The sequence below is a fragment of the Medicago truncatula genome, chromosome 4 (assembly GCF_003473485.1).
Source record: "Medicago truncatula cultivar Jemalong A17 chromosome 4, MtrunA17r5.0-ANR, whole genome shotgun sequence".
In the NCBI taxonomy this organism is placed as follows: domain Eukaryota; kingdom Viridiplantae; phylum Streptophyta; class Magnoliopsida; order Fabales; family Fabaceae; genus Medicago; species Medicago truncatula.
In genome coordinates this window covers 35,022,000-35,048,343 of record NC_053045.1, presented here as the reverse complement: position 1 = coordinate 35,048,343, position 26,344 = coordinate 35,022,000, and the positions used below count along the sequence as shown (strand labels likewise).

Below are 26,344 nucleotides of genomic sequence, written 5' to 3'. Positions count from 1 at the left end.
AAGGGAAAATAAATCTTTTGACTAAACAATATCACAACCTTTGAAACAAACTACACAATGCAACGCAAAGCAGGTATGAAAGGGAGAAACGACGAACTTTGACTTGAAAGGTATAATATACATGCCACATTTTCAGGCGCTGACCAAAGCTGATCCACAACGCTATATTATCACAAATTGGTGTATGAATTTTTTTGATGGGACAAAGAACTGAGACATAGCCAAAAAAGGAACCAGCAAAAATGGCATAAGACAATATTATATAGTTATATTCTCCCATGATAAAGCATTCGTACATAGTAGGGCAAAAAGCTACTAAACCTAGCAAGTTCAAACAAACATCATAATCAAATTTCATTACGAACACAAACATCATAGAAAAGACTAAACCGAACCAAACCCTCATTCATCGGCTCAAGACGTGGTGCATCTCTGTGCCTAGCTAGCTATCCACAAGAAGGGTGGACCCCACCACACAACCCTCCTTCAAGATTTTTGAAGGGATAAAGTGGCCAAGCTCCACCCAACTATACAGTGGAATTGGAATTAAACACAACAAAATACTTGGTCCATAACCTAATTAACTTTTATACAACACACATGAAATGCTAAAAAAAACAAACTAATAATAAGGCTTAAGAAGCTTTCCCATTGTCCTCTGGTTTCCTTTGGTCACACCATCCCGAGGTGGACTGAAGAACAGTGGCAGAACTTCCTCGGACGAATAGGGAAAAACCATGCTTCCAAAATGATTCTCTAGCTTCTCTTTTCCCTGCATAGATAAATTCATACTTCACCTTATAACACAATCTTAAACTTGAATCGCATAATCAACAAAATAAAGTAAAAATTAGGGCATAAAATAGAAAGAAAAAAAATATATAATGATTAGGTCTAGTATGCAAACCATACCTGGAGGCGTGCAGCAACCACATCACATATCTTACTGGAATTGAAGTGTTCCCAGTTCTTCCCAGAGGCTGTCAGTTGAAATTTCCAAGCTGCCTCATGCTTGGTGAAATTAACAAAGGCATAGCCTTTGTTTAACTCAGTACTGCAAATTAATTAAACAATGTCACAATTAGCAGTGTATGAACAAATCCACATTTTACACACAAATTCTAGTGATTGAAGTTATTTGGCAGTGTACCAGAAATCAATAGGCAAGTATACGGCATTAAAAGCAAAAGTACTTTCTTCACCATTGGCTTGATCTTTGGCATTTTCACGCATGCAAAACTCCTCCAAGAAATCCAACAACTTATCTCGACTGTACCAACAAGTTGATTAATAAATGAACAATCATGCATGCATAAGTCTTAAATTTTAAAAGCAGTTTTAAACCATAAAGTAGAATAACTAGAAATAAATGCACATAATGAAGGAATATTAAAGTAGGAATATGAAAGGAAAATGAAACATACGTATATTTGCTAGGAATGTTCTTAATCATAACCGTTGTTTCTTTACCATCCTTCTGAACCGGAACCAATGGAAAACCACCTCCACTATTCTTCTTGTGACAATGATAACGAATATTTTTTGCATGGCCGTAGCGGTTGTTTCTCAGCAAAGGTTTCTCATTAACTTTCTTCTCTTTTTGTTCAACATCCTTGCGTCCTCTCTTCCTCCTCCACTCAAGACGACCTCCGGATCTGACCCCATGAGAACGACGGTGTTCCATTTCACCACCACTTACAACCTCATGAAAAACATTGTTTGAATCATCACCCTCGATAAATGGCTCCACCACCATGTCATTTTTCAGCACTTGTTCATGGTTTTCAAAACTGCCATGAAAATGGGTCGGTAGTTTAGCTTCGGATTCAAACCTAGGAAAAGTGGGTAGGTGGTTTGGAAGTGGATGAAAGTGGAAAGGAAATGGATGTTTATAAGCACTAGGGTAGTAATAGAAATAAGGATGTAGACGATGAGGGAGAGTAGAGAAAAGGTAGCAGTGAGATTGAGGATTTTGTAGTTTGTAGTTAGGAAAAAACTCTGGAGCTTCTGCGTTTAAAGCCATGGATTTTGATAGAGCTAGCAAGAAGAAGAAGAAGAAGAAGAAGAAGAAGGAATGGGGAAAGGGAAAGGGAAAGGAAGAAGAGTGAGAGAGAGATGAAGAGTGGTGATTGTATTTATATAAGAGTCTTCCAATTTGAAATGAAAAGAAAACAATGGAAGGTTTTAGTGAATGATTGCGATTGCTGTTTGGGGCGGACGTACTTTAGTTTCACTCACAATACTGCTTCTCCTTTTTTCTTGCGTCATTAACCCATTCTTTTTTTTCTTTTTTTAATGTGTACTGGCTAGCTAGGTCCCAACTTATAATTAAAAAAATCCATTTTCTTATCCTAAACTATATATAAAAAAAAATAAAAAAATTTATCATATTTAATTATGATATTTCAAAAAATCATTCTTTCCATAGTGAAATTAGTATAAATTACCTTTAATTTATTCTCTCTTTTTCTCCATAACAAATAATCAATAAAAATTGTTTTTACAACTATTTTTCATATAATTAATTTCAAGAAGAACATGATAAATTAGTGTACATTTTAAGTTATCATATTTTAATTTTCTTAATAAATGCGAAATAATTTTTTTTACCATAATTTATTTATTTTTACCATAATAAGAAGATGTTGTGTAAATTTATTGTGAATAGGTTATTGTATCGGGAAAATGTTAGATATCGCCAGAAGCATTTTCGTGAGCGCTTTCCGAATCTGTTGGCAAGTTAATAGCTATTGGATTTAATGCTAATTTAACTGTTTCATAAAAAATTGAAAATCAAAACCTAAACCCCCCATGTTTTGCTGCCAGATGCTTTCATTTCATTGCTTGGAATGGAAATCGTGAATTCTTCGCTATAATATCCTTCGGAATATATAGTATTGGCTCATTGTATCATGTCAGTTTTACAATTACTACTTTTTTTTTCGAAATACTTCTACACATAACGTGTATTGTCTCCTCTCTAAAAAAAATATCAAACATCAAACATACGACTACATGTGTAAGGAGTTTAAAGTTTTTACCACGATTGTTAATTTGTGTGTAATTTATCAAATGATCATAAAATTTAATACCTGCATAAATTTGACGGTAAAACAAAAATTAATTTGTAATACCCTTTCTAAGTTTACTCATGTGATATAAGTTTAATGTTGATATTGACATGTTTAATTGTTGTCGAGTATAATTGTTTTTATCTTTAAAGGTGATTCTACTTCAAACTTCTAGAATTGATTTCCACATACAAATTTATAGTTTAATTCACTTTTACATGAATGTATACACACACAAATCAGTGGTAGAGCCAAAAAATTTATAGAGCCTGGGTATTTTTCTGGCTTTCATTGTGTTGTGCGCGAGTAATGAAAAATATTAGAGTTTACTTGTTTTTTGTTTTTTTAAGTGAGTTAAAGGACTATTCGGTTGGGCCTAATATAAAGAAAATATCGATTGGGCCCGGGCGAGTGCCTGGGGGTCGTCGGGTGGTGTCTTCGCCACCGCCACAAACCACTTTTAGTCGGAATGACCTTTAACCAAAATCAATTATGCCGAATCACCGCACAATCAAACATACTTTTATGTTTTCAATCTGATTATATTTGAAGTTAGTATTTGTAGTTTTGATTATATAATTGATTTTTACATTCAAATTTATTATTCAAATCACTTTTATATGATTATTTCTAAATGCAAGCCATTTTATCTAACTCTTTTTAAAATAGAACCAATTTTACAAAATCAATTTAATGAAAATTAATTTTGGTCACCACCGAAGCAAACATACACTTAAACATATTATTTTTTAGTTGCTTATTTAATGTCTCGAATTATAAATTTTAATAAATAAAATATTATCTCTAAATATAATATATCATTAAAAAAAAATTGAAGGAATAATACATCATAAAAAATTGTTAATTGCAAGATAGTGCATTTATTAAAGGCTTAAATAGGTAAATCAATTATGTAAGTTCGCGTGTTTTTGTTTTTTGTTATAAAATAAACCTTGTAAACTATAAACGTTTTGATTTTGTTACGTGTCGTCACCGTTTGTTACAAAAATGTGTATATGGTAAATAAAGGATGACGTAACAGTGGATGATGTGACAAATAAGGCCGATTTGACAAAGTGGATGATGAGCCACGCAACGAAAGAGACCAAAACAAAAAAGATAAAATTTGTAGAGGGATCAAAACCAAGCAACGAGAAGACAAAGAATTGGATTTTTTTTTTTTATTTCAATGAAACAAATATATTTTTTAGTTTAATAGTGGTGAAACAACTTTGCACACACAAGTAATCAAAACATTTTAAATTGTCATACAAATTTAAAACATTAATCGATGTGACGATTTTAAATGTCTTGATTGATTGTATGTGTAAAGTTGTTTTGGTTGTCAACTCATCAATATAAAACTCTATATTTTTAGTGAAAAACTAACTATTAAATATTATCTTAATCTAATTTATTAATAAAAAATATTTATTAATCTAATTTATAGCATTGTTAAAATGAATTATCTTTTATAACAACCGGACAAAAAAAAATTGTTAAAATGAACAATGCTACAACGTAAGGAATATGAATATGATGACTCAAAGACGTGTTAGACAGTGCTATAAATTAATTAAAATTGTTAAAATGAACAATGCTACAATGTATGTAACAATACTATTCATTGATGAGTCTATGAATAGTATTTTATCAACAAAGGAAAAGTGGTATTTTAGACGGTGACGGGATATTTGTCAACCAAAATGAGGTAGTGGCACAAAAATCAAAGCAATAGAGAGAGAAAGTAAAAAAATAATATGAATACGAGAGAGAAAGTTGTCACAAAAGTTGTAAAAAATGGTTTTCAAATATCATTTCTCTATAATTAAAGCTTTGCGTAATTTTTCTTTTTTGAGAAAAGTTTGTGTCATTTTTATTTACAATATCAATACATATAAATAAAAGTCTTAATCACATCTCTAAAAAATAAATAACTCTCAGTCACATTATCACACATAATATATGTAATGGTTGAATAGTATTTTAACTAAGAGTCGTCGAATAGTATTTTATCAACAAAAAAATTGTGCTTTGTGCATGATAAATCGCCTTTGATTTTATTTATATATCTTATTTTGGTTTATTAAAAAAAAAAGTTGTATTTTAGTCCGTAACATGATATTTGTAAAAACAAAAGGACAGTGAACAGGAAATAATTAAAGGCTTGTGTAATTTTTCTTTTTTGAGAAAAGTTTGTGTAATTTTTATTACCATATCGGTACATACTCCCTCTGATCATTATCATACGTAAAAATTCATTTTTTAAGTTCATTATGTATGTAGTCTATATATAGATTGCATACATTATTTATTAAATGAATCTAAAAAATTAATTTTTACTTATAATAATGACCGCCTGATCGGAGAGAGTATGAATTAAAGTCTTAATCACATCTCTCAGAAAAAGAAAAACTCTCAATCACATTTTCACACATAATATCGACAACTTTTTTCCATTGTTACTCAGGTGTGTTATTTGAAAAACCATTCGAACGACAACTTTCGTAACAACCATTAATTTATAAAGGAAAGTAGATAGTGATACGGAAACCAAAATAATAGAGATAAAAAGTAAAAAAATAATGTGAGTATGAGAGATAAAGTTCTCACATAGATTGTCACAAAATAGTTGATAAAATATCATTTCTTTTTAGAAAACAGATATCTAAATTGAACTTAAAGAAAACGATATATATATATATATATATATATATATATATATATATATATATATATATATATATATATATATATATATAGGGAGCCCCTAATATGGTCCTCAAAAATAAAGGTCCACTGATGGACCTGTTTAAATGACTGGCTGCAATCGGTTACTCTCACTTTAATTACTAGAATTTATTGTGTAAATACTAGTACCAATCTTATCCTGATTCATTCCATGCGGCCCCCACTAGAACAACAACTCACTTGCTTCTAATCTTCCCAACCTGCATAGATCTGCATTGAAGAGTTTACTTGTGAGGGTTGGTAGAATGAAAAGAGAATGAGTTTTTGCAGCCAAATCTGTGGAGTTCGAAAACAACCATGGAAGATTTTCTATACAGATCTACTGAGATTGGACTTCATCATCACTATTTCGTTTTGAGCCTTTCATTTATTTTCTTCTTGTTCAATGTCTAGTTGCTCAAAATTGTTTTACGAAAAGTACATAACATTCAATTCATATATGTTGGCTTAATTTTTTACTATTGCCTTGTGTAATCTCTTGGCTGGCTGCTTGACAGAAACAAAAAGCAAACAATACTTCAGATATTTTATTTTTATTAATCCCATTTAGATAATAAAAATCGATTCCCATGAAGAATTAAAAATAAAAATAAAATAGTAACCCAAAGTCTCTAAGTTTGGTGGTTAAGTCATTGTATCACTATCAAGGGCTTCTTCTCTTTTTACATCCATAAGCTTCACGCCGGTTGGTGCTTGAAGGAAGGTGAGAGTTCGTGCAGTGAAAGAAAGAATTGAGCTTAGTGATGGAGAGGACACACTCAAGGCTAATTAAATTAAACTATTTAACTAAATTGAGGATGACCGGTTGCAGCAAGTAATATGTAAAGATCTACCAATGGACCTTTATTTTTGAGGTCCATATTAGGGGGCACCATATATATATATATATTGTACTTATGTGCATATAGGGGAGATAATACATAAATACAGTACACAGAACTTTTTTACATTGTTACTCGCAATGTCATGTTGTCATCAAACTCGTGAGAAAATAATTTGATTGCATAAAACTTTTGGATTACTACTATGTTGAGATCGATAAACCGTCGAATATTATATTGCCTTTTGATACTAGTATTCCAACGGGATGATGCATCACCGATCTTTAAATAAAAAATAGAAATGATATTTGAACAATATTTTTTATAATTTTTGTGACAATTTTCTTTCTCATATTCATATTATATTTTTACTTTCTCTCTATATTGCTTTGATTTTTTGTGTTACTACTTCATTATTTTTATAAAATTTTAATTGTCATAAAAATTATCACATATATGGATATTCAAATAACACAACTCAATAAAAATATTGTCCTCGTCTATTGGAGATGATGGTGGTCATTGGTGTAACTTTTTTGTTTAAGGGTAGTAACTTAAAAAATACAGTATGAGTTTTATTGTTTGAGAGGTTAGTGTTGGTTCTCGGTTTCTAGGAAGAAGGATTATTAATTCAAAATTGGATCCAAAATAAATGAAGTTTAGTAAAAAAAACTATTCTCACTAGGTATTAAATCTAGGTTTAGCCAAACTATTTGTTTTACGATGAGTTCATCAACCTCTTAAGTAGAGTTTTTTTTTTTGAATAAAATTCTACTCTACTTTATTCAAAAAGTAGAATTACTTAGTTAATTTAAATTTGAATTTGAATAAATTCTTATAAAAGTGAAATGAAGTTAACAACGATGAAAACTCATCTTATATATTTCATAAATTTTTTGATAGAGATTAATTGTAGTTAAATGACGGTGAAAACTTTATACATATTATGATAAAGTGTAAAAAACTCTAAACTTTAATTTTAAATCATTTTATAGTTAGAATCAATTTTATTAAAAAATATTAGTAATAAACTTGTGAAAATCGATACAATGACTCAATAATTAATTTTGCTTCACCGAACATGGAAATCAAATTATAAAAGATACTTGTTTTAGTTGATGCATTTTTACGAAGGGATTATTTTAGTTAATAATTATTAAATGTTGATGTTTTTTTATTTGTTATCCTGTCAAAAAAAATGAAGATAATCTTCTCCCAGTAAAACGTGCTATGAAATGAATAGACATGGATATGGTTGCTGGTAGAAGAAAGCATAGAACTGGAAAGAAAGATGAACAGAAACTACTATAATGATTACGTTGAGGATATTGCATTTAATGCAAAGATTTGCCCAAGATAGAAACATGCAGTTAAAAGTTAAATTCATGCTCTGACACAGGGAACCGAATGTTTCCCTCTTCAATTCTAGCCACTGGTACCGCTTCATTCTTTTGTCCAAAGTTTTTATACCTGCTGCTTCGAATTTTCCTCCCTTTTTTTACTCAAACAAGTACTCCATGAACTAAGCCTAGTATACACTTTTCACTAAAATACCATTGAGATTAATGTAAATATTTGTCCATGCATATCGTTTGTTACAATGTTTCTTCATTTTTGTCGTACAAATGCATTTAGGTAGATCCACATTGAGTACCACGAACGATCTCTCAATGTGGCATATCTTATTTTTGGTAGAACTCAATCTAGCATATAGTTTAGTGGTAAGAGGTTTACCATGCGTCATTAAAAAAACTCAATTCCCATCTTAACTATAAAAATGGCATTTATGGAAATATATCTTCAGCAAATGGTTGAGTACAAACTTATTTTACTCGCAAAAATTTTGTTTTTATTTAACTGTCACTTTCAAGGTTCAATGCAACATTAAATATTGTTTTACTAATATTATTCTTAGTTATTTATTGCGGAGAGAGAAATATATGAAATGAGATATTAAATTAATAAGGTCATTAAAGTAAAAGTATAACTTATTGCATAAAAAGTAATATCAATTGTTGATTGTTTTAGTTTGTGTAAAATATCAAAATATGACAATTAAAAATGAACGGATGCAGTATCATTTTTTACGATGTACTTGAGTATTACACGTTTTTCAAGTTATATATCTTTTCAGTTATTTGTCAAATACATTGGATATATCACCTTATATAACCTTATTTAATTTGAAACACATTTTTCAAAACAAACAGTCTAGTCGTCTATCATACGTCATATCAATATTTTATTTTGATCAAATAAAGCATACATGTTTCTTAAAGAAATAATTTTGTGAGCCGGTTTGGTTCAATTTTGAGTGAATCTGTTGCTCAATCCGATCTAAAGTATAAATATTAGTTTCTGTTAGATTTACACGATTTTAGAATGAAACTCAAACCAAATTGATAAACAACATGTTTGTTTGGATCGAATTGTTCGGGTACACTGAAAGATAAAGGAAAATGCTAAAGAATGTCGTCAGGCAATGGTTAAGGAAGTAAATATAGACGTGATTCATTCGAGTCTCATATGTAAGTAAAAAATCAAGAAACCACTTTTAAAAAGTGGTATGTCTGCATTTAAGTCATAATAAAAAACAGAGCGTTTTCAATCTTACTCTTACCCTTGAAAATGTTTTAGAAAGGGTTGAAACATTATAATATGAATAATTATAGTAGATTTAATTTAAGGGAAAATTTCTAATAACGCTATTAAATATAATTATCATAATAGACTTTTGATTATATTTAAGATCATAAAAAAAAATTGGTTGCTTACATGCCAGACCGAAGTATGTGTAAACTGTTAGTGCAACAATGGTGTTTTTCTCTATAGAACCAGGTGGATAAGCCTATAGAACAAGGTGGATAAACTGTTAAAACTGGAAAACAGTTATAACCTAGTTTCTAGAGTATGGATCAGGAAGAAGAAGAAGAAAAGAATAAAGAGAATTATTGCTTGCAATATGAATTTCATTACGACTTGAAGTTGCACAATACAAAGCCTTTTATAGGCATAATAGCACTTGCTTTTAGAACAAGCTATCTAACTAACTAACAAACTTAGCTAGATTTTCTAACTAACTTGTAACAAACTTTTATACCCCCCAAGTATAATATATACTCCAATGGGTATAATACATACCCCTGCAGGTATATTATATCTCAACAGTTATGTATTAATATACTAATACTCCCCATTAATTCATAACTGCTAAATATTAACAACACCAAGTTTCTTCCTTAAAAATTTAAATTTGTCAAGCTTCAAAGCCTTTGTAAAGCCACATGCAAGCTGCAGTTCTATAGGACAATAATGTAGCTCAATCATTTCATTATTCATCTGCTCCCCAATGAAGTGGAATCTAGTCTCAATGTGTTTGCTTATACCATGAGAAATAGGGTTCTTAGCAAGACTTATGGCTGATTTGTTGTCAATCTTCAGTGTTAGAGGTTTCATTCGCACTTGATCTCTTTCATCACTGAATCCAACCAATGGCTTGACATGTATCAAATATACTTGCAATTTACTCAACTTCACAGGATGAAAGTGCACTAACAGGTTGCTTCTTGGTACACCAAGATATAGAAGCATCGTTGAAGACATATCATGAAGTGCTTCTTATGTTAGTTAAATATCCACACCAATCACTATCTGAGTATCCAATGAACTCATTCATTCTACTTTTACTACCATAGGAAAATAGCAAACCATATTCCATAGTTCCTTTAACATATCTAAGAATCCTCTTAGCAACTATCACATGAGGTTTCCTAGGATCATGCATGAATTTGCTAATCACACTAACTGAGTAGCAAGTGTCTGGCTTGCTATTGCATAGGCATCTCAATGATCCAACTATTTCTCTGAAATTAATTGAATCAACTTTCTCTTCTTCACTGCACTCATCTAGCTTTGGGTATGTTTCTGATGGATTTGAGACTGAATTGCAGCTTTTCATCTCAAATTTATCCAATGGTTCACCAATGTACATTTGTTGATGCATTACCATCCCCGTCTTCAATTTCACAAACTCCATTCCTAAGAAAAATGAAAGTTTACCAAGATCAGTCATTTCAAACTCAAACTTCAATTTATCTTTCACTTTTTTAATCTTTGATGTTGAACTACCAGTGACGAGTAGATCATCAACATACAGACATATCATGATAGTTTCTTCACCACTAAGATTCTGAACATATACACCAAATTCAACTGAGGAGATTATGAACATATACACCAAATTCAACTGAGCACTTCTTGAAGCCTATACAAATTAGAAATTGATTAATTCTCTTGTTCCATGCTCTAGGGGCTTGCTTTATTCCATATTGAGCCTTATGGAGCTTGTACACCATATATTCCTTCACCATATGCTCCAGGTTGTTGAATGTAAAATAGAGCTTTACAGTCTTTTTTCTTGTTTTCTTTGAAACCTGCTCTCTGCACATCTGTAGCAAGATCTTCATACCCATTATGCACAAGATCACTTACATCTTGTGCGCCAAACAAATATCTCATCAAGGCACTACATCGTTCCCATTTCTTAACATTAAGAACCAAAATGTTTGATCAAAAACCGTTATTGTTCATCATACTTTTTGTTCAAGAAATCAATGCACACACCTCACTCAGTGTTTTCTAATGATGATTCCCCTCACACTTCACTCGTGTTTCTCTTAGATTCAACCCAAGATCTCTATACCAATTGTTAACGTAGCAATGGTGTTTTTCTTTATAGAACTAGGTGGATAAGCCTATAGAACAAGATGGATAAGCTGTTAAAACTGAAAAACAGTTATAACCTGGTTTCTAGGGTTTGAATCAGGAAGAAGAAGATAGAATAGTGAGAATTATTGTTTTGCAATATGAATTTCTTTTAAGTGCTGAATATACACATTGCAAAGCTTTATATAGTCAAAGTATCATATACTTGTATCACAAGCTATCCCTAACTAACTAGTTTGTTATTTTATATAAACCACCAACAACCTAGAATGAAGTGGTTATGAATTTACTCCTAACAATAGAAATTTACACATCAAAATATGTAACTGATTAAGTTCATAACCTAATTAACATATACAACACACTACATGAAATGGCAGAATAAGAAAAAACAAATAAAATGGCGATGCAAGCTTATAAAGCTTATAGAGAATCCTTCTCAATGTCTTTTGAGATCTTTTGATCACACCATTCTGAGATGGACTGAAAGACATGGGATTGGGCAGAACTTCCTCTGATGCACGGGAAAATTCATTCTTTGAAAGTGATTCTTCGATGAATTCATATATGTAACTTATAACGAAATCCCAAACTTGAAAGACATAATCAAAAGATTGAAGTAAAGAAAAAAATGATGGGTTAAATATGTTTTTGGTTCCTATAAATATACCAACTTTTCGTTTTAATCCTTCTAAAATTTTCCTTCAACTTTTAGTCCTTATAAAATTTTCAACTACTATTTTTGGTCCATATTTTTAAGGGACCACACTTATAATGACTTGAAAGCAAGGATGTTGAGAGGTTCTAAGACAAAAATTAATTTTAACTTGTGAGTTTTTTTTTCGGTTTCATGATTAATTTGCTATTAAATAATGAAATATGTCTACCAAATTTCCTAAAACATCATCGATAACGTCCTTTGATTGAACTGTTAGTGCTGCAGCATGCAGTGGAGCATGCAAATGGACACAACAACTCATCGGGGTGCAAATTCTGGAAGTTATTTGAATCAAGAAAAGAATACCAACCTGGGAGGCGAAGTAGATACCAACATGGTAAAAGAAAATACTAATATAGTAATATTGCTAACCTTTGTCTTCACAAAACTCTTATAATGCTTCATGTTGTTTCAACTAATAACTAGTACCTCTAAACATTATTATAGTTTGCTTTTGAAAAGATAACTACCAATGTGTTTTTGACCAGAAAATTTCGAGTATTGGGAATAAAGTGGCAGTCTCAGGAAAATGGCGTAATGGAGTTGCATCAGGAAAATGGCGTAACGGAGTTGCATCAGAAAAAGTGCAACCGTGTCAATTTGATTCAGGTAGGTTTAAGACTGTTTCACGTGTAAAAGAAGACTTGAGAACCCAACTTAAAATTTGTAATGTTATGCAGGAACTTCATAACAGAAGAGGAGGAGAATTGCTGCTACAAAGGTGTGGGATGTTGAATCAGAAAAACAAGAGCATTCTCTTTCTCTTTCTCAGCATTCATTTCCATCTCAATCTGATCTAGAACAAACTCTAGGTCAAAAACCAAATGCTTCTGTCATAGATTCTCAACACTATCATCGAGTCAAACCTGTCAATAAAATTCCAAGAACTAGCCACCCACATAATTTCTCAAGTTATAAGAGGTTTTTGAAGAATTCCACCCTGTTAAAATTAATGTGTTGTAACCGCCACTATCTTTAGGAAGCATTATGATAGAATTGTAACCATCATCATAATGATTGTCTTTATTTAGGTTTATGGTAGGTTTGTTATCAACCTATTTGTATTCTCTATCAGTTTCCTTCTAGCCTATATAAAGGCTTTGTAATGCTAAGTTGAAGTAAGCAGTATGTGGTGAATTCAACAAAATCAGTTTTTCTTCAATGTTCATCCACCAGTGGAAGTATAGTATAAAAAGTCACGTTTCCACTCAAAATCCTGCAACAGTATAATTTATAACATACCACCTCTAGAATACCACCAACAGAGTGGTATCAGAGCTGCAGATCCTTGCAGCTGTAGCAAAAACAACAAAAGTTATGGCTTCCACAAACAACCCTTCCGCAACTTACAGCAATGTCAAAGTTCCTCTATTTGAAGGAGTGAACTATGATTTTTGGGCTGTTAAAATGGAGACTCTATTCACATCTTTGGATGTTCTAGAGTATGTCAAAAACGGGTATGAAGAACCGACACCAACAGAGGCTGAAATATCAAAAGAAAAGGCTGAAGAATCAAGCAAACAACCTGAAGAGTTGAAGAAGAAGATCACAGATGCTGGAGTTCTCGGGATGATTCAAAGAGGAGTCTCTCTATCCATCTTCCTAAGGATTAGGAGAGCTAAAACATCGAAAGAAGCCTGGAGTATCCTACAACAAGAGTTCGAAGGAGATTCAAAGGTGAGAACGGTGAAGCTTCAATCTCTTAAGAGAGATTATGAAAATGAAAGGATGAAGGAGAACGAGAACCTGAACGAATACTTCAACAGACTCTCCGAGTTGGTGAATCAGATGAAGTCACATGGTGATACGATAGAAGATCGCAGAATTGTTGACAAAATTCTGATCAGTTTGACAGCAAGATTTGACCCAATGGTGGGTGTGATAGAAGAAACCAAGGATCTATCAACCTTGACTATTCAAGGGTTGATGGGGTCTTTGAGATCCTACGAGCAAAGGATGTTACGACATTCTGAAAAATCAATTGAGAGTGCCTTTCAATCTAAACTCAACATTCAGCCTAACAATGGTGAAAATAAGCCCCAAATACAAACTAGAGGTGAGTCTTCTAGAGGTGGCAGATTTGGAAGAGGCAGAGGCAGAGGTCGAAACTCACGTGGCAGATCTGGAAGAAGCGCAAATGGCGGAAGATGGAATGAAGCATCAAACAAATGGTGCAAAATTTGTAACAGTGGCACTCATGACGAGAAGGACTGTTGGTACAAAGGCAAACCGCAATGCCACAATTGCAAGAGATTCGGGCACCTTCAAAAGGACTGTCGTCTTGCAAAGCAACAACATGCTTCGTACGCAGAAGGAGAATCTGATGAAGGAAATTTGTTTTATGCTTGTCAAAAAGCATTGCATGAAGAAGAAAAAAATGTATGGTATTTGGACAGCGGCTGTAGCAACCATATGACCGGACAGAAGGGAGCATTTATAAACATTGATTCTTCATGTGGCTCAAAAGTTAAATTGGGAAATGGAGAACATGTCGAAGTGAAAGGGAAAGGAAGCATTGGAGTCACCACGAAGCAAGGAAGCAGAGTCATACATGACACGCTCTATGTCCCGGAATTAGACGAAAATTTGCTTAGCGTTGGACAACTTCTGGAGCACGGCTATTCTCTAAACTTTGAAAATAGAGAGTGCAGAATTTTTGACTCAGAAAGAAGAAGTGTTGCCATTGTGAAGATGACTAGCAACAGGAGCTTTCCACTATCTTTTGACTATGAGAAAAATGTAAGCATGATGGCCAGAGAAGAGAATGACTCGTGTTTATGGCACAGGAGACTTGGGCATTTGAATTACGAAAGCCTCAAGTTACTCTATCAGAAAAAGATGGTGTATGGGCTGCCAAGAATCGAAGAAAAATCTGGTGTGTGTGAAGGTTGTGTGTTTGGCAAACACCACCGGAAACCATTTCCAAAGGAAGGTGCATGGAGAGCTAAACAAGTGTTGGAACTTGTACACACAGATGTGTGTGGTCCTATGAATACTTTGTCCCATGGCAAAAATAGGTACTTTATCTTGTTTATTGACGACTTTACCCGCATGACTTGGGTATATTTCATGAGACAAAAATCTGAAGCATTTGTAATCTTTAAGAAATTTAAAGCATTAGTTGAAAAACAAAGTGGCAGATTTATAAAGATGCTGAGAAGTGATCAAGGGAAGGAGTACACCTCAAATGAATTTCACAAATTTTGTGAAGATGAAGGTGTTGAAAGACAACTCACTGTTGGATATACACCTCAGCAAAATGGTGTATCTGAAAGAAAGAACCAAACCGTGATGGAGATGGCGAAGTCTATGCTACTTGAGAAAGGTCTGCCTAAAACCTTTTGGCCCGAGGCCGTTAACACTGCTGTGTATTTGATGAACAGGTGTCCAACAAAGGCCGTGTGGAAAAAGACTCCATTTGAAGCCTGGAGTGGAAGAACACCGTCGGTGAACCATCTTAAAATTTTTGGATGTGTTTGCTATGCTCAAATTCCTAAACAAAAGAGAACAAAGCTGGAAGAAACAAGTGAAAAATGTGTCTTTATTGGCTATAGTTCCATGTCAAAGGGCTATAGACTTTACAACTTGAAGACAAACAAGGTGATCATTAGCCGGGATGTTGTATTTGATGAGAATGCTTCTTGGAATTGGGAAGAAGACAAAATGAAGGAGAAAACAGTCCCTGCAATCATATTACAACAACAAAATTCAGCAGCTGAGAATGAGCAACCAACCCCATGTACACCAAGTTCCTCATCCTCTCCAAGTTCACCAAATTCAAGTTCATCAACTCCCAGCTCAACTCCAATAAAATTGAAGGATTTGAGTGATATTTATGCAAGATGCAACTATTGTGTTGTGGAACCAGAAAATTTTGATGAAGCAATCAAAGAAGATGCTTGGAGGAATGCGATGCAAGAAGAAATAAATGCTATTGAGAAAAACAAAACATGGCAGCTAGTTGAAAGGCCAAATGACAAAGAAGCTATTGGAGTAAAATGGGTGTACAAATTGAAGCATAATCCAGATGGGTCAATTCAAAGAGCCAAGGCTAGATTGGTAGTAAAAGGTTATGCACAACAGCCTGGAATTGACTATAGTGAAACTTTTGCCCCAGTTGCTAGATTGGATACTGTACGAACAGTTATTGCATTAGCAGCTCAGAGAGAGTGGAACCTGTACCAACTTGATGTGAAGTCAGCTTTCCTGAATGGAGAACTAAAAGAAGAGGTATATGTGCAACAACCTCAAGGCTTTGTGACTAAAGGCCAAGAAGAAAAAGTTTACAAGTTGAAGAAAGCTCTCTATGGGTTGAAACAAGCCCCGAGAGCATGGTATAGTGAAATTGACAGCTACTTCATTCAACAAGGATTTGAAAGAAGTCAAAGTGAGCATACTTTGTATGTGAAGCGTCAAGGTAAAGATGATATCTTTCTTGTTGCCCTTTATGTTGATGATTTGGTGTATACAGGTAACAACAAGAAAATGGTTGAAAATTTTAAAATAGAAATGATGAAAAAATATGAGATGAGTGATCTTGGCTTGCTGCATCATTTTCTTGGTATTGAGGTTTACCAAGATGAATATGGAGTTTTTATTTGTCAAAAGAGATATGCTGAAAATATCTTGAAAAAGTTTGGCATGAATGGCTGTAAACCTGCTGATATTCCTTTAGTGGTGAATGGAAAATTAAAGAAGGAAGATGGTGGAAGATTAGTAGATGCAAACATGTATAGAAGTTTGGTTGGAAGTTTGTTTTATCTAACAGCTACACGACCCGATTTAATATTTGCTGCTAGTTTACTCTCAAGGTTTATGAGTAAACCGAGTCACTTACACCTTGGAGCAGCAAAAGGAGTTCTAAGGTATATCATGGGAACCATGGAGCATGGAATCAGGTTTCAAAATAATTCTAAACTCGAAGTTAAAGGCTACTGTGACAGTGATTGGGCTGGAAGTGTTGATGACATGAAAAGCACTTCTGGTTATGTGTTTAGTCTGGGTTCAGGAGTAATTTCTTGGTGTTCAAAGAAACAAGACACTGTAGCGCAATCTTCAGCTGAAGCAGAATATTTGGCAGCTGGTTTGGCTACACAACAATCATTGTGGTTGAGAAGAATACTTGAAGATATCGGAGAAAAGCAAGAAGAAAGTCTGCTGCTTCACTGTGACAATAAATCAGCAATAGCCATGGCGAAGAATCCAGTTTTCCACAGTCGAACAAGACATATTAATATAAAGCACCACTTCATTCGAAGTGTGATCGAAGATGGCGATGTGCAGTTAGTGTTCTGCAATTCACAAGAGCAGCTTGCAAACATTTTTACTAAAGCACTACCAAGAGGAAGATTTCAGCAACTTAGAGAAGCAATGGGAGTTAAAGAGCAACACATTAAGGGGGAGTGTTAAAATTAATGTGTTGTAACCGCCACTATCTTTAGGAAACATTATGATAGAATTGTAACCATCATCATAATGATTGTCTTTATTTAGGTTTATGGTAGGTTTGTTATCAACCTATTTGTATTCTCTATCAGTTTCCTTCTAGCCTATATAAAGGCTTTGTAATGCTAAGTTGAAGTAAGCAGTATGTGGTGAATTCAACAAAATCAGTTTTTCTTCAATGTTCATCCACCAGTGGAAGTATAGTATAAAAAGTCACGTTTCCACTCAAAATCCTGCAACAGTATAATTTATAACATACCACCTCTAGAATACCACCAACACACCCAAATAAGTCACCAGAGCAAGAACCGAAGCCTGCAGGAGGAGGACACACTCAGCACCTGGTGAATCATTTTCTTTCAAATTCTGAAAAATTTACTCATCAGAGATTTCCTTTTTGCTTGTTCTAAGTTTCTTATTCTTTCACTCTTGATTTTTATTCCTAGATTGGTGCTGAAGTTCACGGCAAAGTTGATGGAGCCTTTGATTCAGGTTTTCTGATGACTGCAGTAGTGAATGGAAGACATTTTAGAGAGGAGTTTTATTTGCACCTGTAAGCTTTTAACCTTGCTTCCATACAATGTCATATTATTACAACCAACTTATGCAACAAATGAATAATAATCTATCAGTGAGCAGGAGTGGCTGAACCAAATTGTTCTTACCATGTTCGTTTCCTACCACTCAACCTTTTATGAACTCGAATCATGTCGATAATTCAAGGGATTCTTAGCATTCGGAGCCCTGCAACGGCTTAATGCAACCGTCACATTTTCGGCCGTCTCCGATCACAAAAAGAGCTACTAAGGTGTCCTTACCTGAAGAACATAAAACTAGGGGTGATCTACAAGGGTTGGCTTTAACACTTGGAGGGTCTGCTAGTGGAAACCATGTTTGATTCTAAGGTGAAATATTATGGAGGAGGTTAATAATGTTTATGTAAGTAATTGCTCTGTATTTCAATGGTGACTTACATATTTTTGTGTATATATCAACAGGACAATTCCCTGCTAATGGTTAAGTTGGAGAATTTCACGAAATACTTTAAGGGAACTTCTACGGTGCAGTCAGGAAATTGACTTTTTTAAAAAAGTTAATTTTGATTTTAATGTTCGATTCATTTTTAAATTGTTGATTACTGATTAATGATCAATAGTATATTCATCTAGTAATGTTTGCAACATTTTCGGACTTACAAGTACTATTTTATCGTTGAAATTTTAACATGCAAATAGACTTGATCATATTATGCGATAGTCTTAAGTGTTACACTTTGTATGGTAACACTTATGTGCGATAATCTTTAACATGCAAATAAAACAATTTTTCTAGATTATCATTTCCAAAATTGTGGGTAATTACCCCCGCTTATGTGGACCAATTAAAATAAACAATATAAACAACATTAATTAAAGTCAAACATATAATTATATTTTACATATTTTAAATATATTTTTGTTATTTACATACTCATCTTACATTCAATTAATGTGTCTTTATGTTTTAGATAAAAAATCTAATAAAATCTTTCGTTGCCTCATTTCAAATAAAGAAGATGTTGGTCTAAATGTTATTCAATTAATGAATTTAAAACACATTTTTGTCAAAAAAATATATATTTCAAAACACCTAAGTTTATAAAATCATAGAACTCGACTTTTGTTATATGATTTTTTTTTACCATGTACAAGTTTGCATATGTTGAACTTACTTATATTAAGAAATTTTAAATAGTAAATTTATATCGAACCTGTTTATTTTATATTAAACATACAACTTTTGTTATACTTTTAGTTGCTTTTATTAATTTATATTTTTTATATTTTGAATTAAAAAATATGGAGTATTTATATTTTTTTATATACACATGTGACTCCCTTATTGATTTTTTTTTTAAGCAAAAGAGGAGGTGGACCAAAGTGCTGCAACCTCAAAATTCATTCAAATAACAAAGAGGAAATAAAAGGAGGATGAGATAAACCATAGCCTCCTCGAAGTTGGTAAACCTAAAATTAGGTATACCGATTATATTCTTAGTGTAGTATTCTTTAATAAACAAAGGCAGATCTGTCCAAAAGATTAAACCATATGAGATTCACCTTTCCCTTGTTTACTAATTTTATTTTAGCATAAAAATAAAATCTATTTTACCATGTTTTTAATTTTCTAAAATTTATTTTCCATTTAGCATAATGTTTAAAATAATGCTATAAAAAAATGTTTAATTAGTTATCCCTTCTTATCTTCTAGCATCATAATTGAATTTAAATTTTAACTCTAAAATAATTTAATTCAATAAGTTTAATTTTTTTTTTTGGTTTTTTTGTTTTGAACAAGTTAAACTAGACCATCGAAATTGAAACCGGGGAGAATAAAACCTCAGAACTTGAGAAAAGCACACTTCAAGGTCCCAAACCAATACCTATTTTATTATTATTATTTAATTTATTATGCACATGTGCTACAACAATTTAGAATTAAAATAGTCATTTTATGTAGTAAATAGCTCAACAAATGACCTCTAAATTATATTATTATAAACTCTAAGTACGAATATCATTACTTTCATGTTTGCATCCATTAATTAAATATGATGAAATACCAATGCATTTTATCCTTCTGCAAGAGTCTTCACGACCGGAAAGGTACCTGCAAATGATCTGTCTAGTGAGGAATTGATGGAGGCAACGATGTCGGAAAGTGCTTCGGTACGGTGGCGGCGAGTCTTCATGGTGGGACGAAAGGTGCATGCATGCATGTTGGCTCTCTGACGCTCAAGTCAGTTTAGGAAATGAGAAGGAGTGTTTAAAAAGTGTGAGAAAAGTGAATCGTACCTTGAGGGTTAAGAAATGTCACACTTATATAGGCGTGTGTGAGAATAACTGTCTCATTGAAGTGTGACGCTTCATTAAGAGGTCGTTGGAGAACACATATACGATGTCTGATGCATGGGGGCTAGCTTAGGTGTGGTGGCGTGCACCAGGATTACGCTGTACGCCCAAGTGACGTGTGTTGATCCGACAAACTCCTTGTCCACATATCAACATTGGATTAGCTTTCTAGCCGATCCAGAACATTTTCTGACAAAGGTTTGAGCTTTCTTCTGAATCAGATTAACTATTGCGTGACTTAACTTGTTATCAATCGAACTGTTGTTAGTTACTTTTTGTCAATGGTTTGACCTTACTTGTATATCAGATGAACTATAATGAGACTTAACTTTTGATTAGTCGAAATGTGGCTTGTTCCTTTTTTGACAATGGTTTGAAATTTATGCTTGATTTTATGAGCTACAAGGAGAGTTAAATAAAGATCAGTCAAATTGTGGTTATCACGTTAACCAAAAAAGGTTCGACTTCTCCTGAATTGAATGATATATTTTAAAAAATGTTAAGGAATATATTTTGTATTTATTGTAATGAAATAATTATTTTTTTTATTTTTATCATATCTACTTTTTATTTAAGTATATTTATTCCATTTTATAAATACACATGTCTTTCCTACCATGATTTTATTTAATTTTCTCTTATACTATACTACTAAATAATTGCTAGTATCTTTTAAGAAAAATTGCTAGTATCTTATTTGCTTTCCTCTATCTTTCTTTCATCAATAAAAAATTGCTAGTATCTTATTTGCTTTTCTTTATCTTTCTTATATTTATTGGGAAATAAAAGTGAATTATATATTTTTCAGACTAAATTACGTCTGATACTCCAGTTTGGTCTAAACCACAAACATATTGGATCAAGTGTAATGCTGATTGTGCCCTTTTCGAAGCCGAAGGAAAATTTGGTGTTGATATCTGTTTTCGAGATAGCCTTGGGCATCTTATCCAAGCTAACTCTATGATTTTTCCTTCTTTTACAACCGCAGCTGAGTGTGAAGCTACCGCTCTACAACAAGCCTTCCAAATTGCTCTTGTACTTGGCCTGAATCGGGTAGTATTCGAAAGTGACTGCCAACTAGTTGTGAATGCAATCCTTAATAATAGATCTTATATGAATGAACTAGGAAGTTTACTCTCTAATTGCAGGACTTTGCTTTTTATCTAATGCTAGTTGTGCTCTAGCTTATATTAGGAGACAAGCTAATATAGTCGCTCATAACCTTGCTCGAGCGTCTATTTTTTTTGAACAAATCAAAATGGAATGTATTGCTCAAAAGAAAGGTAATTCACCCTGCACAAGGTGTGCTAAAGTGATGAATCACCCAACATCTATTACAAACAACGTGTACCTAAACCAAAATCCAAAAGAAGAACAAATCCAAAAAGTTGTAAAACAGGAGATTACATGATACCCATACAAAAAAGTGGATATCGCCACCAATCATGAAAACCAAACGGAAAACTAGCAACATTGGACGAAAGCCAAAGAAAGGATAAAAGCTTCACTCTTTCAACAACGCTAAGAGGATCGCTCGCCAAATTGTTGAAGACACAATTATTTCTCTCCTTCCAAATTGCCCAAACACAAGCCCACCAAATAATCTTCTTATAATCATGAGAAACATGCATCATGCATGCCAATTTAGAAAATTGAATAAAATGTTGAGTTACCGATCCCTGAAAAACACAAGGGATACCAAGCCAGTGACACACAAGATACCAGACCCTCCCAAAGGAAGTACACTGAATGAAGAGATGATCCACCGTCTCAGGGATGCCACACCCCCTACACAAAAGCGATCAACAGCTTGTAACACATGACGTCGCACCAAATTTGTTCGAGTAGCAACTCTATCTTGAAGAAGACGCCAAGAAAACACAGATACCTTGGAAGGAACACATTTATGCCACACATCAAAACATGCGCCATTAGTTACCTGACCCGCCATATTAGTTAAGAAACAATAAGTCCCCTTAACTGTATAGTCAAGAATAGGATCAAGTAACCACCGCCACTTATCCTGAATATTATCCTGCAAAACGATGTTATTTAACAAATTGACACACTCCCTCGCACCTTCCTCCTCCCAGGCCAATAAACGACGCCTCCACACCCAACCACCTCCACCCTCCTCCCACCCCGCTCTCACCATATCCTCCATCGAACACTCCTTATGAACAGCTAAATCAAAAAGACGACTAAATTGAAATTTTAAAGGAACATCTCCCAACCAATTATCATACCAGAAAAAAGTGTTTTGAAATGTTATCATCAAACCACCTGCCTACCAACAACCCGCTACCATCCCTCACATTGCAAATCATTCTCCACCACCTAGATGAATGACGACCTCCCTCCTTAACCATACCTCCAATCTCCCCATACCTAGCCTTCAAAACTCGATACCACAATCCATTCTTATCCACCAACAACCTCCAACACCACTTACCTAAAAGAGACAAATTAAAATCCCCTAACTTCCGTACCCCTAAACCACCTGGACTCATAGGTAAACAAACAGAGTCCCACTTTATCGAGCGTCTATATTACATGCTAATCCCAGTATTTTCAAGCATCCTCCCAATTGTATTCACTCTAATATTTTGGATGAAATGAAATGAGTTACCTTTCTCTAAAAGAAAAAAAAGATTAAATTAGGTCTTTCAATTTTTCTCAAGAACTAAAACGAATCTTCGTTTGTTTTTAACTTGTCAAAAATAAATATTCGATTGGGTTAATAGCATTTAATCATCAAAATAAAATTAAATAAGGTTGAGACTAATATCGATAGATACAAGCATATGATAATATATAATAATCTAATTGGTATTTGAAAAAATAACGTTTTGGAAGTTTTTTTTGGACCCAAGTTTAAATAAACAACAAGATATGGTTGTAAAAAAAAATTGTACCGTCAAAAATTTGTAGAAAAATAATAAAGAAAAAAGAACAAAATTTGTCTAAACAAATGAAATGTGGAAGTAAAATATCTTCTTAAATTTTTTATTGGAAAGATAAAAACACATTAATTGAATATGGGGTAAAGATGCAAATAACAAAAAAATTATGTAAATGATAATATAGGCTTCCCACAATTTAATTGGTTGATATTATGAGGGGGTAAATATCCCTAAATCATGAGAGGGTAATGTAGGCCTACCATTGTTCTTAGGATGGAAGTTGTGATTTGGAATCTTAATTAATCCAATTTTTTCGGTTGCTTTAGTAAATTGAGACAGACAAAATTGAGCACGGAGGTGACTGAGATCCTCTCCATTTTCTAAAAGAAATGAAAATGTCATTGGTATAGTTTGAAAATAAATAAATGATATAAATGCATTAATTGGACACTCTTAAAAAAAAAAAAAAAGACATTAATTGGCATATAAACTACAATTTTGATTATAGATATTTCTGTTTCTCTTGAGAAATGGAGAGAATACGAGACCAAATTGTAATTTTTTTTAATCGAGGCCCGAAATCATTATTTTTCAAAAGTTAGATGACCAAAAATGCAGAAAAATCAAAATACATTGAAGTTATTTTTTTATAAGGAAAATACTTTGAAGTTGTACTGCGTTATTTATTTATTTATGCAATTCATCAATTCGTTTGGAACTCTCCGCTGCACTTAAAATAAATCCATTCAACGCATATTGCACCGACTGCAGTTAGTACCTAAGGTACCCAAAATTATTACATCTTTAATCTTTTAAACATATTTTGCACCATCAGTCGATACCTAAGGTACCTAAAATTACAACTTTTCAACATATTTTGAACCTTTTGCAAATTGCAATACCTAAATACTCTAATTCTCACTTTTACTTTTCTAAATTATAATAGTTAAGTTTGCTATCTTTGAAGGTTAAGTAAGGCTAATCCACATGTGCCTCTGATTCACTTTTTTGTATCGATAGTTGTAGTTCAATTCGTACCGTACCCATCGCAAGGATCTGAGCCACTACAGAACATTTTAGTAAAAATTCAATTTGGAAGTTTCACCTCTCTAAATATATATGAATCCAAACAACACAAAAAATTAATTATCAATGTTGTTTGCATAAAAAATATGGACGGCATTCAGTAATTTCTTTGATTTTTCCCTCCCAACGGCGATGTGGTTGTGGTCTGATCGACGACGGAATCACCAAGCAAAGAAGAAAATAAAACATTTTTATTTTTTAATTTATGTTTTGGCTATATGTGTTTAAACAGTAGGATATTAAATTTAAAGGTTTTAGATTCTGTGTAAGTTTAATGTAGATAAACATCATCGATTATAGTCAAATCAAGTTTTTTTTTTTTAGAAATGTCAAATCAAGTATTATTTTTTGTTTAAGTTCTTATAACTGTAAACAATAATTTTTTTTTTTCACAAATAACTTTTTAAACAAGATTGACAATATTTGATTTGACACAACAGTTCATTTATACACTTGTGTCAAATCAAGTATCCTCACATAAACATCCTCTTATGTCATAATAAAACTCAAATTAAAATAGTCGAACTTACAAAATCAATAAATAAATGTCTTATTATTTATATATTTCTTTTTGACAAATCTTTTTTTTTTTTTTGAGAGGAAGATCAATTCTTTTTGACAAATCTTATTATTTATATATATGTTTGGGAAATGTTAACTTGTGTCCTTAGGGCACATGTTAAGGATTTCACTAATAGAAATTATGTCTCGAAAATTGCGTTAATTAATTGCTCAAAAAATCTAATACTACCTCCGTCCCTAATTATAAGATCCTTTTGAAAAAAAAAATTGTTTAGTTTTATAAGACACATTTGGTATTTTCAAGTACATTAATTATTTCTTTACAAACATACCCTTATTTATTTTGCATCTTTTTCTTCAATCAACAATAAATATTATGTTAAAAACATAAATTAACTCCCTCTTAAGGATAAAATTGTAAAAACAATAGTAATTACATATAAATTTAATACTACAACCAACTTTCTTAATCTTCGTAATTTTTGCAAAAGGCTCGTATAATTATGGACGGAGGTAATATTAATTTTTTTCAATTAACACTTACCATTAGTAGCAAGAATTTAATGCTTAACATGTGCCCTACAAGTTAACACCCATAAAGGTGTCTTTTAGCAATCCGTGATTATCAACTTTTTAGTTATAACTTGCTAAAAGACACCTTCATAAATATGTCTTATAGCAAAACCTTGTGTGTGTATATATTGGCTATCAAAACTTACTTCAGGTGGCATTTAGGGTGCACAAGGGGAAGATTTGTGCACCATGCACAAGTCTTAGATTTTTGGATAGGTGGCGGTAAAAATTCCCTTTTTACCTGCTGGAATATTTTAATCAAAAATATTATATTGTAAAATATTCCATTTATTGTTTCTGCCGCTCACACCCCCTAAAAAACCACCACTTATCAGCAATTACTTGTATACCCCCTACTAAAATTGAAACATGGAGAGTAGTAATCCAGATTTTCCTTTTCTTCACACGTGAAACACCACTCTAAATCTCATTTTGAGCTTTGTTTCCCTTCTCCTTCATGCTTAACATTTTTCTTCAGATTTCCAGAAATGCATTCTCACCAACAACCTACCCATTAATTTAAAGTTTTTCTTCATCAACAAAACTGTTCAATATTATTTCATTTTCCTTTGAAGTTTGGAGATTGCAGCTTAGTTTGATTTCTTTTCCTGGTTGATTTCTGAAATCGTCCCATAACCCATTTATTTTTGAGTGAGATTCCTCTTGTGTGGATAATTATTACTCAATTTGATATGGAATGTTGTTTTGAAATGCTAAATCGATACCAATATGAAATTACTGCGGAACACGGTATAATTTCTGTGAAAAATCAAGATTTTAAAGGTGTTTGTTTGCAAGAATCTTAAAAAACAATTATCTGCGGTTAACTTGTGGATTT

General features: G+C 32.7%; 2 protein-coding genes across 2 annotated transcripts; both read right to left on the bottom strand.

The window, feature by feature from the left end:
* Positions 1-248: 248 nt before the first annotated feature.
* Positions 249-2,175, bottom strand: LOC120580283 (protein MEI2-like 4). The gene is made up of 4 exons (XM_039833908.1): positions 1,425-2,175; positions 1,151-1,270; positions 913-1,054; positions 249-772 (listed from the first exon to the last, which is right to left on the bottom strand). Exons 1-4 carry the CDS (start codon positions 2,021-2,023, stop codon positions 623-625), a joined length of 1,011 nt encoding a protein of 336 aa, XP_039689842.1. The 5' UTR covers positions 2,024-2,175; the 3' UTR covers positions 249-622.
* Positions 2,176-10,247: 8,072 nt separating this feature from the next.
* Positions 10,248-11,161, bottom strand: LOC112420874 (uncharacterized mitochondrial protein AtMg00810-like). Its single transcript, XM_024780636.1, has 2 exons — positions 10,994-11,161; positions 10,248-10,907 (listed from the first exon to the last, which is right to left on the bottom strand). Exons 1-2 carry the CDS (start codon positions 11,159-11,161, stop codon positions 10,248-10,250), a joined length of 828 nt encoding a protein of 275 aa, XP_024636404.1.
* Between the last annotated feature and the right edge of the window lie 15,183 nt (positions 11,162-26,344).